We start from the raw sequence: 18426 nt of genomic DNA on the forward strand, positions 1-18426 counted from the left end.
TTTAGAACAATATGTCCAGAAGAATGTTTTGTTTCTGACTTTTTCTTGCTTATTGAGAGAATGATTGAAGGAAGAGATCACATTGCAGAAAATAGCCACAAGCTGAGGACCTCTCTAAGTTATATAAATTTTGCCATGAAATTAAAGCATTGGATTCCAGTTTTGGGAAAAAATATGGGTACACCTAAAGGTAACCAAATAAATATTTTCTTGAGTAGTTCTTCATCCAATTCATAGGCACGAGGATCACCTTCCTTTTTGTTTTGTTTTTTTTGCTACATACAGACATCATCATAATCTTGACAGAGGAGTTATTTCCTATGCGAACACTCTCGGCTGTAGGGACTCCGGAAATGAAGATGTCCGCTGTAGGAGTCATGTGATGGGTAGCTCCACTATCCACAAGCCAAATAGGTGCTGAGGTGCTTGGTTGTGAGGAGTGGGCCTCTGTAGGCACCTCAATGGGAGGCAACTCATAGTGTGAATGATACTCGCATTCAATGTCTCTAAGGAGATGATGTGGGCCTTTGCAGATCAGTTAGACAAGCTCTCTGGAGTTGAGTAGTTCACCAATTGTGATGAGTGACTGGTGGTAGCGTGGGTCTGGCCTCACTACTACTCTTGTTGGGGGTTGTCACCACCCTGCTTCACCTATTGAGGGTTACCCGATTGGGGTGTAGGGGTTTGATTCTTGGATTTTGCCTGTGTCTCTTACCTTAGATTGACACTCGCCATCATCATAATGGCCAGCCTTTTGACAATGTTGACATCTACTATTCTTCTTAGGTACATTGTGCCATCTAGGTTTAAGAGTAGATTGAGGGGATCCTTGGGAGTCACTAGCCTTGTTTTGATTTTGATTTTGATTTGAGTTTTGTTTGCCTTTGCCCTGTTGTTCCCTTTGAGAAGATGCAACAAGAGCCCCCTCTATCAAGGCCGTGTTATGAAATTGGTCGAATAACTGTGCGTAACACAACAATTGACACACAAACTCATAAAATCCGGGCATATGAGGTTGTGAAATCACTTGTTGCACAAAATGAAAATATTTTCTTTACAGCTTGTTAAGGAACAGGGTAACTTGATCGTCAAAGGACTTAGGAGTCCTAGTGGTTGAGAACTCAGAGGAGATACCCGTACCATAGTTACCTGGAACGGGGAACGGGAATGGGAGCGGGACCCCCTGGAACGGGGGGAACATCCAAGGTGGGGGAACGGGAACGGGGGGGAACAACACATATCTTAAGTGCCCCAAATATGCCCTGCATGATCAAGTTGCCCCAAAGAATGTCCCTCTAATTGTTCCAATACCCCTCAATGCTCCAAATTGACCCAAATGTCCCAAAATTGACTCGATTACCCCCACAGCTCCAAATTGCTCATGAATTGCTCCAATTATTCTAGTTTCCCTTGAAATTAGACAATATAAATGGATAATTACCTTGGAATTGAGAATAGGCTGAAATTTGATTGTGATTTGCAAGAGTTCATAATGCATCAAATTTGAGCTTTGCATGGACTCCCAATTGGCTTGTGGGTTGTCTTGACACTTTGAATATTCAAAAGAGAGAGAGAGAGAGAGAGAGAGAGAGAGAGAGAGAGAGAGAGAGAGAGAGAGAGAGAACCTCTTCACATGATGGCTTTGGGTCATCATGTATCTTGTAATCCAGTAATCTTGTATTTTTTTCGTAATTAATATAATTACCTTTTACGAAAAAGAGAGAGAGAGAGAGAGAGAGAGAGAGAGAGAGAGAGAGAGAGAGAGAGAGAGAGAGATTAGTGTGTGCACATTAGGCAATGGAGATAGGTGAACATGTAGTAGAAGGAGTGTGATATAAGCAAAAAGAAAAAACGTGGAAAAATGTAAATTTTTGGTCAACAAGCCTGGAATGGCCGTTCCAAACAGGGAACGGCAAGGAACGGCCCAGGGAACGGCAGGGAATGTTCCCTGGCCGTTTCACCTCCTCCAAGGATCTGGAACGCGTTAAACCGTTCCTATAGGCTGGAACAGCCGTTCCCTGTTTCTATGACCCTTACTTAGCAAATTTAACTTTCAAGTCATCCTTGTTTGTGATTTTAAAGTTTTGGAGTTCATAATGCAAATTGATATGATGGGTTCTATCCCAGGCCACATAGTGGTCAGTCAAGTATGTCTAATGCTTAGATGCTAAGTCCAAATGCTAAAACTGAGAGTGAAACTTAGGTAATAAGCCCTGCATAAGCTCAACAATAGCAGAGGTATTACAAGCCTTCCATGAGTGGACAACCTCATATGAATCAAGTGCAGGATCAAGTTGGGATTCCAATCCATGCACCAAATCCCATAGGTTATAAGAGTCTAAGACATGCCTCATCAAGTTTAACTAAGTGGTATAGTTTGACTGTTGAAATGAGTCTTATTATTTAAAGCATGCTTGGCGGATGAGGAGCTTGAACCATGAGGTGTTTGTGAAGATGGATAGATGGGGTAAGATGGAGGATAAGATGGTGGTGGCGATAGTGGATAAGAAGAAGGATGGGGTAAAGGTTGATAGGCAGAAATAGATTGCTGATGTCTAATGAGTGTTGATTGTTGTGGACATACGAAAACTGACATAGATCCATGTGATACTATAGGTGGAGGTGGAGGCATTGGGACAAAATAGCTAGTTGGGGCACAACATAATGACCAGATGGTCCACTAGATAATGCCATCGAGAAAAATTATGATACTGAATGATCCACACTCGAGTATGTCTGGGATATACTCGCAGAGGGATAACTCGAAAGTGTATGTGGGGGAGTTTGAGTCTTTGTCAGAGATACACCACCCGAAAATGGGTATGTAGAGGTCCTAAAGGCCGTGCCTAAATGTGCAGAACCCCCCGGTGTGGTGTGTGGTAAATAATGTAGTGCACTCAATGAAAATGGAAAGGAAGGTGCATTGGAAGATGGGGGAGGGATGGAAGGGAGCCTAAATGGATTTGTGGTGGATGTTGTTGTGGGAAACATGGTTGGTTCGTTTTGTCCATTAAATGCATTAGATAAAGATGCACCTACTCCAAATTGACTGTGGAAGGTTGAGTCTCTGTCATCGATACACCACTCGAAAACGGGTATGTAGAGGTCCTAAAAGATGTGCCTAAATGTGCAGAATCCCTCAGTGTGGGGTGTGGTAAATAATGTGGTGCACTTAATGGAAGTGGAAAGGAAGGTGTAGTGGAAGACGAGGGAGGGATGGGTAGGAGCCCAAATGGATTTATGATGGATGTTGTTGTGGGAAACATGGTTGGTTCATTTTGTCCATTAAATGCATTAGATGAAGATGCACCTACTCCAAATTGACCATGAGAAATAAAATCATTTGAAGGAAGGGGAAGAGAAGGAATAATTACAAGTCCTTTCAGCTTCTTACCTAGTTTTGAGTTTATAAAGAAATGCTTGTCTTCCTCATTACTCAGAAACCAAAGGTTGTTTTGAAGAGTTCCTTTTTGACAAGCATCTCTCCATCCAATAGAAAACACATAATCATTTGGCATAGAATCTGAAATAATGGGGTTCGTACTTGGCATTTTAGAAAAGATGTACTGTGGAAGTGATGAGTAATTCGAGCCAGGTTCCACTTGCAGATAGCCAGCCTATAGTGGAGATTTTGAAGGTCTTGCAAGATCATTAGTTCTATGCACCGAATCTAAAGGAGAAAACTTAGGCATACCTTCAAACTCTTGTTGAGCCCTATGCATAAGGATGAGATCATACTTGGTGGTAGAAATCTGATATGGTCTATGGACTCCATGGTAGTCCGCTACCCATGTTAGATCAGGTGGAAGCAAGTTGGAAGGTCCACTCCTAATCATTTGTGTCCATGTTTGGTTATGGAAACTGATAAGTAGTGTTGTGAATACCTTCGAAGTCACCTGACCCTTCTATTTTTTGTGCTTTTGTGGATGAGCTTTCTGATCAAAGGCCAAGGTTTCTCAAAGAGTATCTAGCTTTGATACCATGTGAAGAAATACTCTAAATGTAGAAAACACAAAACCAATCGTACGATAAAGTACAGATTGATAAACATAGAATACAGTTAGGATTAGGGTAACTGAGAGACAATGAATACAATGAATAATGAAGTGAATGAATATTGAATATACAATGCTCATGCAGCAAACACACTATGTAGTGAATGCTGAACCTCAACTCTCGTATCTCTGGGATCAAGGCAAAGGCTATAAGCTAGAGAGTATGTTGTACTCCAAATGGATCCCGAAATGCAAGAAGGCAGCCTCCATCTATCAAACACTAGCAAACACAACTAGGGAAGACTGGATCTGATGCAGACAACATTGCAGGAGAGAGGACTAAAAACGTAGGTACTTGAGGAGAGAGAAAACTAGTGACTGTGCAAAATAGGTAAATGCAAGCTGATTGTACTGGGCAACAGGTTGAAACTGACGGCGATAGCTGGAGAAGAGAGATCGACTGCAAATGTAAGTTGGATGATGATGGCAACAACTCCTATTTATGGCAACTGGATGCAGATGATGGCGATTGGCCTTGGCAGTAGTAGCAAACACAAATTTTGTGATGTTGGTGATAACCCTAGGAGATAGGTGACAATTATAGAGGTTAAACAGATGCCAGATGGTAGGAGACTGCCATGGAAGACTTTGACCGTGATAACCTCTGCGAATGAGGTTATCACGGTGATAACCTCTGCGAACGAGGTGCGGGCAATAGAGATACGGCTCTTGAAACTTGCAAAAATTAGATCAAGGGAGAGTGGTGGGCTGCATGCATATTGATAGAAAGTTTGGGACACCTAAATTAGGGTTTTGCATGTGAGACATAGTAACTCTCTAGGATCATGTTTCTTTTTAAAATAAGATGGTTTCTTCATTAATTAAGTGTGTTTTAGGGTTGTTTAAGTCGGACTAATGCATTTTTAGCTCAATATATTTTGCGACTATCGTGGAGGCTTGGTTTGTGCGAGATACATGATTGACACGTAACCAATTCACAATGTCTCAGATACCTTCCTCTTCGGAAGGTACGATGCCTTCTTCGATTTCTCCATGATGGGAGGCCCTAAGGAGACACTATGGCCTCAATAGGGAGGACGATGCATAATCTCTTTTTTCATCTTTACGAGATGTAGGGCTCATGATGGAAGGGGAGTTTAATGAATCCATGTGTATCAAATATTCTCGCTACCCTTTAGACACTCTCGGGAGTCTTGCACATTTGTTAGGATGAGTCGGTGAGGCTGGCCACCTTTCCACCAAGGTAGGATATGTTGTATTCAGGACGTTGGTGATCCATCTTCTTTATCACAACCAAGCCTGGTGTCAAGCTCAAATAACCCTTTTGAGTCATATAAAACAAAACCCTTGTTTCTTCGTTTGGTGTGTAAGATCTAAAACATGAAAGGTTTGATGATATTAATGTCAATCAAGGAGGTGCAACTATATTGGGTATCCCCCTCACTCCCCTTGGAGATGCATTACACATTCCATTGGTCTCTTAGATGCAGGGATATCCATCCTTTGCTTGTGGTGCATTGTCACACACTCCATGGGTCACTCCAACGTAGGGATTTTCATTCTCTACTTACAATGTGCCTATCCACCATCCTTGGGCTACTTATGCGGATATCATGCCGATGCCCAGTCAGTCTACACCCACTTATGGATCCACTATGGACACATCCTACATGCACGATGGGCAATTTGGATCTAATCCTCAAGTGTACTCCTTTTCCCTACCCTATGCACTCTACTTTTCATTCAACACTACCACTTCAATTGCTACAACCAAGAATGCCTTTACAGATAAGACTTGTTTTAAGGGATCGAATTTCACCACTTGGTCTAGCCTTATGCAACAAGTGCAGGATCTTTGAGACCTAGTAGTTGGTTTAGAGCCTATGCTAGACCCTTGATTGGCCCACCCAAACCGTAAACATCAATGGAGAGCTCACAATGCCGTTGCGAACGTTGAGTTAATGTAGGGTTTACTTCTTGAGTTTTACTCCCAGTTACAACATTTTCCCCTAGTATCTAATCATTGGAGTCATCTCCTTGACTACTATGGGGTGAGAGATCAAACCTGACATATCAATCTCAATTATGATTTGTGGAAGTTTTCTATTAAGGAAGGGGATAATATGAAAGTCAAGTTGGCTGAGTTTAGGTGGTTACTTGCTAAATTTGGCACTACTGGCTGCTTGAAATCATATGGCGATTAGGTCACATTCTGCTTAAATAAGTGGCCTCCTAAATACTTCCACTTTATGCAGCACATTATTTCGTTACCTTGATTGTCGACTTTCTACGAGTTTTAATGTTAGTTTTTGTGTTATGTGAGGTTGCATGATCAAGTCCACAAAAAGTCCTCTCCTGCACTTATTTTTAGAGGAGGCTCTAGTATCCACTTCTTCAAAAGGAAAATTTGGAGATGGGAAGAACTCTCAAGATAGAAGGCAGCCCGAAACAAGCGTGATACTCCTTTTTTAGACGGAACCAAAGAAACTAAAAAAACTTAACTCCTCTGACAATAACTCCCTAAAAAGAATAGGTTTTGCACACATTGCTAGTGTTCGAGCCATATAGGCGAGGGTGGTTGTTGTCATGGGGATGTGAACTTTTGATGTGTCTTCAGCATTCTCTTTCCTTTAGAAGAAATCCCTCAGTAGATTTCAGTAATTTTCAGGCTTTGGTGAAGAGAAAATATATTTTGTTGTTGTATGTCCATCACTCAAGGAGTGGAAATGCTACCTTCCCCTTGAACATCAAGCAATGCCTTGGATCCCTGCTTTGCTGAACTTGACTGAGCCCGATCCCAAGTTGGTTTTAACTGAAAAGCCTCGAGGTAAAGCTGCAACAATTAGGGATGGTCTGTCAAGTCATCATCTTCCATTCATTTTAGTATCTATTGGTAAATATTCCTGAAACTTTACCTCTCATCTTTCTCTCTTTATGTGCCAAAATTTGCTGGAGTACAATATCTGATTCAGCTCTCAGCCTCTAGCTGAATTTCAATAGATACATATCACATCCTTAGATACATGATCATGAAAAGGCCTCAACAAGATCATATGAAAGGCATTGTGTATCCATTAGTGTGGATATTTCAGTCTATAAGCAACATCGCTGATCCTCTTAAACACTTAAGAGGGACCACAATATCTCATACTCACCTTTGCATATGTTGTCTTGATAGATAGTGATTGGGCTGATTGTTTCGACATATGGGTGTCCACTAGTGGTCATTGTTTTATGCTTGGGGATTCATGTATTTCTTGGTTGAGCAACAAGTAGTCTATAGTGGCCACATCTAGTTGTGAGGTTGACTACAGGGCAGTATTTACAATTGCCTTGGAATGGTTATGGCTTAGACCCTTGTTGGTTGATCTTTGTGTGGGACAACAAGTCACCTAGTAAGGAATCCAGTTTTTCATGCTTGCACTAAGCACATTGAGGTGCATTATCATTGTGTTAGAGAGAGACTCCATACATGAGAGATTGACTTGGTTTATGTCTCTACATAGGACAACTTGGTAGATGTAATTACAAAAGCTTTCTCTAGAGAGAAGCTTAAAGCCTTTTGCAAGGCTCTGGGCTTGATTGGGGATTGATGTGCATATTCCTTGTATACGTTCACATCATTTACTCAAGGGGATTTGTTACACTTATCGTGTCCATGTGAACATCCATCAATGGGTGTGGTACTTACTACCTTAGAAATTGTACTTTCATTATCATTCTCACATAGTGGATGTGACATCCTAGCACGCTCTTCTCTCTTGTTGTTCACTTGTTTATTGTGAGTGTATGTGTACTATTGAAATCTAACTTGACACTGGTAGTGGTAGGGATAGCCTTGTTTGTTTTGTGAAGGTCTTGGGGTTGACCATTCCTTTCTCTTGCTAAGGCACTCTTACTTAATAGACTGAAAACTCATTGAAAACACTCACTCAATGATAATTCTTTCGAAAAACACAACAAAAGTCCTAAAAAAAAAAAAGTCGTGTGTGTTTCCATCTGCCTTTGCAAGACTTAGTAGGCCATTGGGCAGTCGATGAGTACCCTTTGTCCGATCCTTTGTCCTCTTTGGGGTGAACACTTGGGCTCTTGGTAAGATTACCATTGCCTTTGCAGTATTAGTAGGCCACTGGGGGTAGCCGATGTGTAGCCTTTGCTTGATGCCTTGGCTGCTTTGAGATGGGATGCCTTGGGGAGAAGAAAATAAAATGGCTTGGGCTTGTTTGCAATCCCTTTTTGGTCCCAATTTTGGGCCTAAGAGGGGGTGTTGAGCTAAAATTTCATTAGCCTCAATTAAAGAGCCCCAAAACTCAAGTTAGTTAATTAATTTTACATTTTTTGTTTTAAAACAAACATGATCCTAGAGTGTTTCAATGTCCCACATGCAAACCCCAGTTTGGAGGCCCCAAACTTTCTATTAATAGATAGATTGCCCTCCCACTCATAAAATCTCGTTTTTGAAATTCGTAGGTGCTGAAGCTTAGCTGTCTACTCCCCATTCACAAAGGATATCTCAATGAGAGCTACCTGTCATCATCTCCTACCATTTGGCGCCTGTCTACTAGCCCTCCTTTGCAGTCTGCTACCCTAAACTATTGTCACTTGTTGTCAAGCTCTCTAAGAAGTTTGCGTTTGCTACTGGCGGCCACTTTTCTATACGTGGAAATTGTTCCGAAGGTGATGCCATTAACGGGCAATCATTAGGAAGTCTCCATTTGTTGTCCTAGGCTGCCACCTTACACGTACTAGCTATCGCCTTGCTCCAATCTTTGTGAAAAAACTACGTTTTGCTGTTGGGACCCTTTTCCAGGCTGCCACGTCATTATCCATTGCTGCCTTTGTAGGTGTTCTCTTGCTGTTTGTCATTGATCTAGTTGCCCATAGTTGTGTTTGCTGCTGCTAGACACCTACGGAAGTTGCATGGCTGCATTTCGAGATCTGTTTGGAGTATGACACACTCTCCACCCAATACATACTAGCTATCGCCTTGCTTCAGTCTTTGTGAAAAATCTATGTTTTGCTGGGACCCTTTGCCAGGCTGCCACGTCATTATCCATTGCTACCTTTGTAGATTTTCTCTCGTTGTCTATCACTGATCTAGTTGCCCACAGTTGTGTTTGTTGTTGTTAGACACCTATGAAGGCTGCTTGGCTGCATTTCGAGATCTGTTTTGAGTATGACATACTCTCGAGCTCATACTCTTTGCCTCAGTCCTCAAGACACAGGAGTTTGGGAGTCAGTATTCCTTCACTGCATAGTGTGTTTGTTGCATGAGAATTGTATTTTGTTCAGATTCATTCAGTTTCTTATTCATTGTGTTCATTGTCTTTGAGTTACCATAACCTTAATCGTGTTCTATTATTGGTTTGTGCTTTGTCATATGATCGTGTTTGAGTTTTTGTGTTAGGATATTTTTCCACAAGTAGAAGAGCATAAGAATGTCAATCCTTATGCTGAGTAACTTTATAAATCAAAATGAGGTGTATCTTTGGCTGCAACAAAACTATAAGAATAATGAGATGACAAGATCTCAACCTTGTTTTTAAACGTGATGTGATATACACATACATACACACATAAGCGTCGCACGCACACACACACACACACACACACACACACACACAGAGTATGCTGCTAACAATTTGAGAAGGGCAATGCGACTAGTGGCATTGCCTTGGTCATGCAATACATGAGGTCATAGATGTAATGGGGAGAAGGAAGACGCTGCAAGGAAAAGGGGGATGTGCAAGCTTATTGTGAAAATGGCTCAATGAAGGCATTCCTCTACTAGTCTATCTAAAAGGGTTTGCCAAAAGGCAAGCTTAATTATGAGAGATTAATGTTACTTAATCTAAGTGTATATATAGCAATATCATATAGCACGCTACTGTCTCTCTCTTGTACACACACAATTGGTATATGGGCAATGAAACCAGCCTTTATTTTTCGAATCCAAGTCTTGGAGCTTTCAATTTTTGGCACACTTTCCAAGGTTGCTGCTAAACCCTAATTTCTGTTGTAAATTAGGATTTACAGCAGAGAAATTTGCAATTTCTCAACCTCCAAGGGTCCAAATGCTGAGATCTTCGGAGCCGGGCTGTAAAATGGCTGGCAGATGAGAGAGAAATCTGTAGAGAGAGAAAATTCAGAGTTTTTTTGCGAAGAATGACTGAAAATTAGTTAAATGCAGCTGTTGCCCTACCACAACAGCCCATAGATGCAAAGAACTGAAGAAAATCAGTAATTTACTACTGCTACCCTGTCTCAGTAGCCTTTAGATGCTGTCACTTGTTGCCGATTGGTCTTCTATGTCCTTGGCTGCCTTAGAAGGTCCTCCAATAGCTGCAAATTAGGCTAGTGGCGTTTTCTCCCTCTCTCTTATAGGTTGAATACACTAAAAATGCCTCTCTCCAGCCTCTAAAGACGTTTTATAAACTTGCATGGGCATTTTTGACAAGTGCTAGCCTTCCCAAATGGTTTTTCCAGCATTATCCACAATTAAATATTAATTTTCAGTCTTTAAATACTGAAAATTAATCTAATAATTATTTCGGTGCCTCGAAAAATAATCCGACTGGCCAATAATTAAATTGGCTAGGCAACTTCCATTCCCAAGTATCTCTGTGCCATCTTTGCCCATCAGATTGGCGTTAGGTACCATTAAATGTCACTTCTCTAGTGTCACCAACTAACACTTATGGCCAAATGAATGACCTAGGCCAACAACTGGCACCAGATACCACCAAGTACCTGTGCGGCATAATTAATAGCAACTTTTGCCTTTGACATCCCGTGATTTCTTTGGGTCCTGGGCTCATAAATTTACTTTAACCCCAGTTGCACCTCACATGTGCAACATTTACTTAATCATGTGATTAAAAATTAATCCACAAGTTAAGTGAGGTTTCAAAAATACATGTCCTTATGATTGTCAACATGAACTACATCGTGATTGTCATGTGATATGCACAAATTAAGACTAGAGGTACTTGAGAGAAGGAAAAGTCGCATCCCCATTTTATCGGAGATAAAAAAGGAGTCGTCAAAAGTATAAATAGTGAACCTCACTGCAAGATGATCTCCTTTTGAGAGTGATCTTCTTGCTTTGTGAAATGGGGGCTCCATTCTTGAGAAGTATATGATACATGTTGATAAAAAAGGAGTTGTTACTTTGATTTCCTAACTCCTCAAGTATAAGTAGTGAACCTCACTGCAAGGTAATCTCCTTTTGAGAGTGGTCTTTTTCCATCATGAGATGTAGGTCCTAGTCCTGAGAAATATGTGATACATGTAAAATGACTGCATGCTTAAAATATGGAAATTCTATATGATCAGATTGAGCAAGAGCATCAATTGTTATAAGTGACTTGTCATTTGCTTGGCTTGCTGCATCCTTGACCAAGGCTTCTATGATCAAGATTTATAATCAGGATTGGAGAGAATGAAGACCACTTGTGTAAGGGCTTGAGAATGCCTTGGTGACTATTAGATGTCTTAAACTTAGTAAGGAACCAATACACTTATTGCAAGGCATTTGTAGGTTTGAGGGTCAAAGCCTTCAATCGATCTAGTATCCTACATAGCATTGAAAATTTCAAATTTGACTGCTTCCCCATCAATGTCAAGTTATTGTATGGCAGCTTGTTGGAGACCCAAATGCAGCAGTGGCAGCAGAAGAAATGAGGGCGCCAGTTGGTTGGAGAGGAGAGAAACTGATCTGAATGAGAGAGGGTGGGGGAGACAATGGAAGTGATAAGTAATGCCCATAACATACCTTATTTATAGGGATTTTTTGGCACATTTGTCCTACCATGTAAAGCCTTTTGGAGGTTGTTATTGGAGACCAAAATAGCGAATTAATGTGGCACAATTTTATGTTAATGCATCTAATGACTTTGGTTGCTTAATACCACCGCTGCCAATGTCGCCAATCATGATGACAATGATGTACAACCTATTTTACTTGAACCCCAACTACTTTGTGAAGCAATCTCTACGGACCAATGACATAGGCAAAATTAGTACTTTTTCAAATTCTTAGTCTTGTGAAACATTCCATCGAGTCACACGTAGAGCTTAGAAGGAAATATAGGTAGAGGAGCATATTGACTGCATCACGGTTGTGTTATATTGGAAATATAGTATGCTTAAAAATTCATGTAGATGTTTGCTTAGATGCCTTTCCTTGACAAGTTAGTTAGCCATCATCTTATGCTGATTTTTCTTTTTTTGGATACAGGTGCGTCAAAATGGCTGTGATTCATGACATTGCTGAAGGTATTTTTCAGTGCCAATTACTGCTGATTGATCATTGTTTTAGAGTAAGAATATCATAGCTACTGCTGTGATTTTGACCTTCTCTCTCTCTCTCTCTCACTCTCACTCTCACGCGCACACGCACACACATTCGTGCTTTTTAGTGACTAGTGTCTTATAATAGACATTGGTTTTGTTAATGCTTTCTTAAGGACTTTTGTAGACATCAATATCAGTTGCTTTGTTTGTCAGACACATGCTACCTATCAGCTATGCGAGTCTTTTTGATTGTATAATTTGCACACTTTAATAGCATGCCATGAGTGCTTTATAGTGATTTTTTGTGATTTTGTTTAGTTATTGGACTTTGTCAATCTAGTATCTATTCTTGTCTTGAGATTTGAATATTATAGGACTTAAGTCTCATTTATGAGTTATTTATGTATATATTACGATTCATTTTCGATTTTGACATTTTGTCAGTTTGTTTTGAAATAAGAATCATGATGTTGCAACTTGACTCAATCCATATTATAGATAGGCTATTTACATGTAAATTTCAATTTTCTTTGTATGATATGTATGAATCATAATGTTTGAGTTCTAAACCGTAGTATAGCTTGTCCAAAGACTAACTTTGACATAAGTGACATGTCAGTAATGGATGATGGATAGGTAATGTATAATGTATTATTCTCAATTGACTCTATTATCACTCAAGCTCAATTAACCATTCTTTGTTTAAGAGAGAGTTCCATAGAGGTTTAGAATCTCTTTCCCCAGTTAAAACTATTAAAAATCCCTATTTTAAAAAACCCGCATTTCTTATTTTACCCCCTCTTGAAAGAAACTTATGAAACACGTTTTTGACGTTTCGTTTCTAAACGTTTCTAATGTTTCTGGCTGCTATGGTTCAGAGATGGCAGTAGAAGGTTAATGTAGATAGGCTTTCAGAACTTTTAGATCTAGAGGCATCTTTGTAGTACAAAATGAAGTCTGTTGGCTGTATGTAATGCTTCATGTGTTGTGATATATTGCCATTCGACTTGCCACAGAATGAAGTCCATTGGCTGTATGTAATACTTCATGTGTTATGATATATTCATATTCAACTTGCATTTTAATTTTCCTTCTCAGGTTGTGTATATTGCTGAAATATTTATCTATCCACTTAAAAGTCCTCATGTTTCTTGCTGCAGCTATAGTTGGTGATATAACACCTTCAGATGGTATCCCAAAAGAAGAGAAAAGCAGGAGAGAGAGAGCAGCCATTGATGAGATGTGCAACTTACTAGGCGGTGGTGTGGCAGGTGGCTTGGTCTTTTTGCATTTTTGCAAGATGTTTCTTCATTTTCTACCTGGATGCAGCGTGCTTGTTTATTGAGTGAGAATGTCATTGGAAGATGCTTAGTGCTATAGAATAGCCAAATGACTCATCTTTAGTTATCCTATGCAGACTAGATGCCAGCTGGAGCAAGGAAATCTTATATTTTACTGGATTAAAACAGGAGCAGTTAGGGGGCATATAATAATCAGTGTTTGTAGATGGGAAGAGCTGGCTGTGTAATGTAAAATGTTTTGTCCTGTAACTGTACCATAATTTGGTTAATGATTTGTGTTTGCCATCAGTGCATTGGTATGCTAATGTGTTCCAGGTTGCATTCGAGATGGTTTGCTTGCTTGAGTACGCTTTATCATTTTACTGTTTGATGCCAAGTTAATGTCATTTGTGAGGTAGGCCACAAGAATTGATGCTGCAAAATCTGCAGTATTTTGCATTATATCTCTGTTCTTATAAGTTCAATGTTAGCCTCTGGAAAACTGTTTCTACGACTCCAATCCATACAATTACTCTGGTTTGGGTAATGTGATTCTCCTTTAATATTGCTTGTGTTTGAATGCTGGTATCAGCTGATGAAGTCAAGGAGCTGTGGCTTGAGTACGAAAATAATGCAACTCTGGAGGCAAATCTTGTTAAAGACTTTGACAAGGTAATCTATTGGGTTGCTCTTTCCACTTTATATTTGCAGCAAGCATGCTGTGTGTATGTTCAAGTATTCTTAAAGTTGAGATCTAGTATAAACAAAAGGCAGCTATTTTCGCAACGTCACCTCATGATTGGTCTAATGATGACTGAGTCTGGATGGGCATAACTTTGAAACTTGTGCAGGTAGAGATGATCCTACAAGCGTTAGAGTATGAAACAAGTAAGTTAGAATTCAGTATTCATTTAGCAGTTCTTGATGTCTCCCAAATATATATTCCAAAGTCGTTTAGCTTTAGGACTTAAAAAGCTAGGAGCTGTGTTCGTTATCACTGACATGAGCTCTCTATTGGAAATGTACAGCACAGGGAAAAGTTTTAAACGATTTCTACGAGTCTACTGCAGGTAAGTGAATCTTGTATAAGCATGCATGTGCTGTTTCCATGAAAGTATGCTTGATCATTCTGTCACTTCAATTTTACATCTTCAAAGCACCATATTTTGGCTAATTATTACTTGTTTTGTTCCATTTGTGTACAGGGAAGTTTCAAACTGAGCTCGGAAGAACTTGGGCTGCTGAAATTATTTCCAGGAGAGAGAAATTTAAGCAATGAATTCCTGTTTTTCTTCAAAGCTTCAACTTGGAATGGTGATAGCCAATGGAATTTTTTATTTGATGTTCAAGCAAGTTGACCCTGTGATAGTCTTTTCGATGGCTTAGTGTAAGAAGACACCCCAATGAGACTGCTGTTTCCCCCTGATGTGGGTAAGAATGGAGCAGACATGGTGCTGATTCTATCATTCATATTTGAAACATTCAAGTGACTAACTAGCAAGTTGAAACCAGTACAGAATAAGTACTTGCAAATATGTTGTAATTGGTGCAAGAAACTTGCTTCTTTCTTGCATGACATCTGCAAATATATGACCGGTTAATGCAATCTAAGTTGACATGCAGTTTCTTTTGGGTGTGTCTTATAACTGTATGCATTAGCAGAAATTATGTTTCTGAGACAATGGATCTCTTGATCAACGTACTGAAAGGATATACAATGATATGGCATTGAGGAACTTTGATGAGAATGCTTACTTGTATCATTGGAAAGGAGTGCTTCCACAGACCTGATCAACATAGAACCCTTTCCTCTTGACAGGTTTGCAGCATTTAGTAGTCAGCCCTCGTCATAGGGTATTCACATTCTAGCCACCAGTTCACCAATACAAACTTCACCTTACGCTGCAATAATAAGCCTTATTATTGGTATGTTGGAAGTCTTGAGTAATCCAAATTAAGGTTAAAGGTAGTTTGTCCTCAAGGCTTTGTGTATAGGCATGAGAGCTCCATCTTTATGGAGATTGTCCTAAAATAAAGGCACGTGGCATGCAAAAACTTTACAACTAACTCATCTTCAGCAAAGTCTCCCCTCATTACCATGAATTTCTTACCTTTGACTGTCTGCTTTTGTTGGGGCATATTCGATGGTGTATTCTCTTGTTGGCCTACCTAGAGTGTGTGTGCGTGCAAGGCACGTCTTTTACCTTTTTTAAATGACAGGTACACTTCATCGTTTGTACTAACTTGCTTGGTTAGCATCATTGCAAAGCTCATGATGCTCTTTATGTGAAGCAAATGGTGTGTTCCGAACGTAATGATACATTCTTGAAAGCTACTTGAATGCATGACACAAATTCTTAGATCTTGAATGTGGGTTTTATGTGATGTTGGGTGTGAAGCCTCTTCGGGTGTAAATTCCTGCGTGTATAAACTTACGGGTGTGAACACACCCCTAACGTGTATTGTAACATATAAATACATTTTTATTCTTTGTGTACCGTGCAACACACTGGTACACTCTTACACGATTCTCTAAGCTCTCTGCTCTATCTCTGCTCACTTTGAGCTTGCATTTTGGTCAGCACTCAAGTGCAACAAACTGGTATCAGAGTCACAATGGTTCACGCAGGCCACAGGCAGTAGTCCCCAGTTGCAAGGTCGACAGGTGACAAAGAAGACCAATGTGACTCCTGCTATCTAACACGCAGGAGCAAGCAGACGACGTATCAGTCGTCGCAACCAGCGTGCGTCGTAGATTGCTTGCGACCCGCACCAGGCGAGGCGACGTAGGCTCCAGGTCAGTGGGACCAGCGGGCGATCGTTTCATGTCACGTGTCGCGGGGTGGGGTCCAGCGGGGACGAGTTGACGACCGTTTCTAGTCACGCGTTGCGGGGCTGCATGGACATCAGACGCGCATGTTAACGTCTCCTATTTTCCTTCAAAAATAAAAAATTGCCTCTTTTCATGTCACTCCCTCTTTGGAGTCATTTTGTGAATCCACTTCAGGTTGTCTACGCAAGGTTTACTTGGGCAACAATTATGCATGTGAACTAGAGGGTGTAGGTATCATTCACTTAGCCCTTGAAAATGGTCAAGAGTTGATTTTGCATGATGTCAGATGTGTACATGGCATAAAGAAAAATCTACTGTCAGTTGAGCAGCTTGATGCAAGAGGGTATTTTACTACCTTTAGTGGTGGATCTTGGAAGGTCCATAGGGGCTCTATGCTGATTGTTAAAGGTAACAAAAAGGGGAATGTATTATTTGCATTGTAAAGCATTACCTGGCAAGTTTTTGGCTGTGGTTGAAGTTCATTCACAGATGGAACGTTGGCACAAAAGACTTGATCATATGAGCCAGAAAAACCTTGGAGTTTTCTTCTCTTTAGGGAGATTTGATGTAAAAGCTCTGGACTTGATTTTTGTAATGATTACATATATGGAAAACATGTGTTCTTATTACTTTGGTGTTGTTATGAAGTCCAATGCTCTTGACTTAGTACATTCAGATGTGTGCATTGTGCTTGTTAATTCACATAGGAATGCACGATACTTTGTCACTTTTATTGATGATTTCAGTAGAAAGTCATGGGTGAATGTACTAAAGAGTAAAAAGGAAGTGTTTGATGCTTTTAAAAGGTTTCATGCACCGGTGAGAAAACCTCTTGGAAGTTTATGCCTTCCTTCTGTGTATAACCCTTAGTAACTAGACGTGCCTTGTATTTGGGCTTTCCATCAATTCATTTCACCTTAAAAATCTATTTGTTAGGAATCGCCTTCCTATCCTTGGGCAAAGGTACAAGCTTTCATGTGTTGTTCGCATATAGAGATTTTATCTCTTCTTGCATAGCAAGCTCTTACTTTTTCTTGTTTTCACATGAGTGTGCCTCTTTAAATGTCAATGGCTCACCTTCATCAGTCAATAAAATGCAATCCAAAGATGGCTAATATCTCTGTGGTTGCCTTCTGACCCATGTAGATATTCTTACCCAATGATAGGTGTTGATAGGCAGTGGCTTACATTCTCAGGTATGTACACACCATCACCTGGTGATTGATTTTCAACAATTTCTTGCTGCTGTAACCTGTTTTCAACATGTTCTTCTTACTGTCCTATTTCATCATGTGCATCAATTTGCTGACCATTATTTTCTGTGGTTGTAGCACAATAGGTTGTTGCTCATTTTCAACATCAAAAGGAAAAGAATCTTCAGCTAATGGTTGTTGAATAGCTAGTTGTGGGGGAGGTTGTTGGGATAAAGGACAATGCTCGTGTCCGCCCGTAAGGGCCAGTATCTACATAGTACATATACCTATCCTATACCTATCTAAAACATTATTAAGGTACTCTCTTCAGTACCACAAATCGTGTGTCTCTATCTCTTCTCTCTCTCAACCTGCATCTCTATATAGAAGCTCCATTGCAACTAACTCAACAATTTGTTGTCCTAGTTGCTTTGAGAAGTGAAGATGGTTTTGGTTAGGATGTTTATCAAGGTTTTGTTTGTAGCTTTAGCTTGATCATTTGCTTGTCGGAAGGATGAGCTCTTCCAAGTATCCCCCTCAATCCTAATAGTGTCTATGCAGTTCCCAAAGAACATTAAGTCATTGTCCCAATCTTCAATTACTTGTGCACTTCTCATCTAGGGTCGATCAAGCAAGATGTCATAGTTGATTCCTTTCATGACAATAAAGTTCATTGAAAAGTGGGATGAAGAGTTATACATGAAATAGCTTGAAGGTTTTGCTATTCTAGGGAAAGAGCATTTATTTTGTAAGTTGAAACACAGCTTATATGGGCTAGAACAGGCCCCTAGACAGTGGTATAAAAAATT

The 18426-nt window shown here is 40.1% G+C and overlaps 1 protein-coding gene across 1 annotated transcript in view; it reads left to right on the forward strand.

Annotated features, from left to right (window-relative positions):
* Positions 1 to 15233, forward strand: part of LOC148033444 (uncharacterized) — a 49789-nt gene extending 34556 nt beyond the window's left edge. Inside the window, exons 3-8 of the mRNA XM_087681369.1 lie at positions 12256 to 12293; positions 13472 to 13582; positions 14184 to 14263; positions 14443 to 14479; positions 14620 to 14661; positions 14797 to 15233. Coding sequence (XP_087537495.1) covers positions 12256 to 12293; positions 13472 to 13582; positions 14184 to 14263; positions 14443 to 14479; positions 14620 to 14661; positions 14797 to 14870 — 382 coding nt within the window. The 3' untranslated portion in view covers positions 14871 to 15233. The remainder of the gene's footprint in view (positions 1 to 12255; positions 12294 to 13471; positions 13583 to 14183; positions 14264 to 14442; positions 14480 to 14619; positions 14662 to 14796) is intronic.
* The last annotated feature ends 3193 nt before the right edge of the window (positions 15234 to 18426 follow it).

The sequence above is a fragment of the Lygodium microphyllum genome, chromosome 7 (genome assembly GCF_053477565.2).
Source record: "Lygodium microphyllum isolate KBCC chromosome 7, Lygodium_microphyllum_v1.1.10, whole genome shotgun sequence".
NCBI lineage: Eukaryota > Viridiplantae > Streptophyta > Polypodiopsida > Schizaeales > Lygodiaceae > Lygodium > Lygodium microphyllum.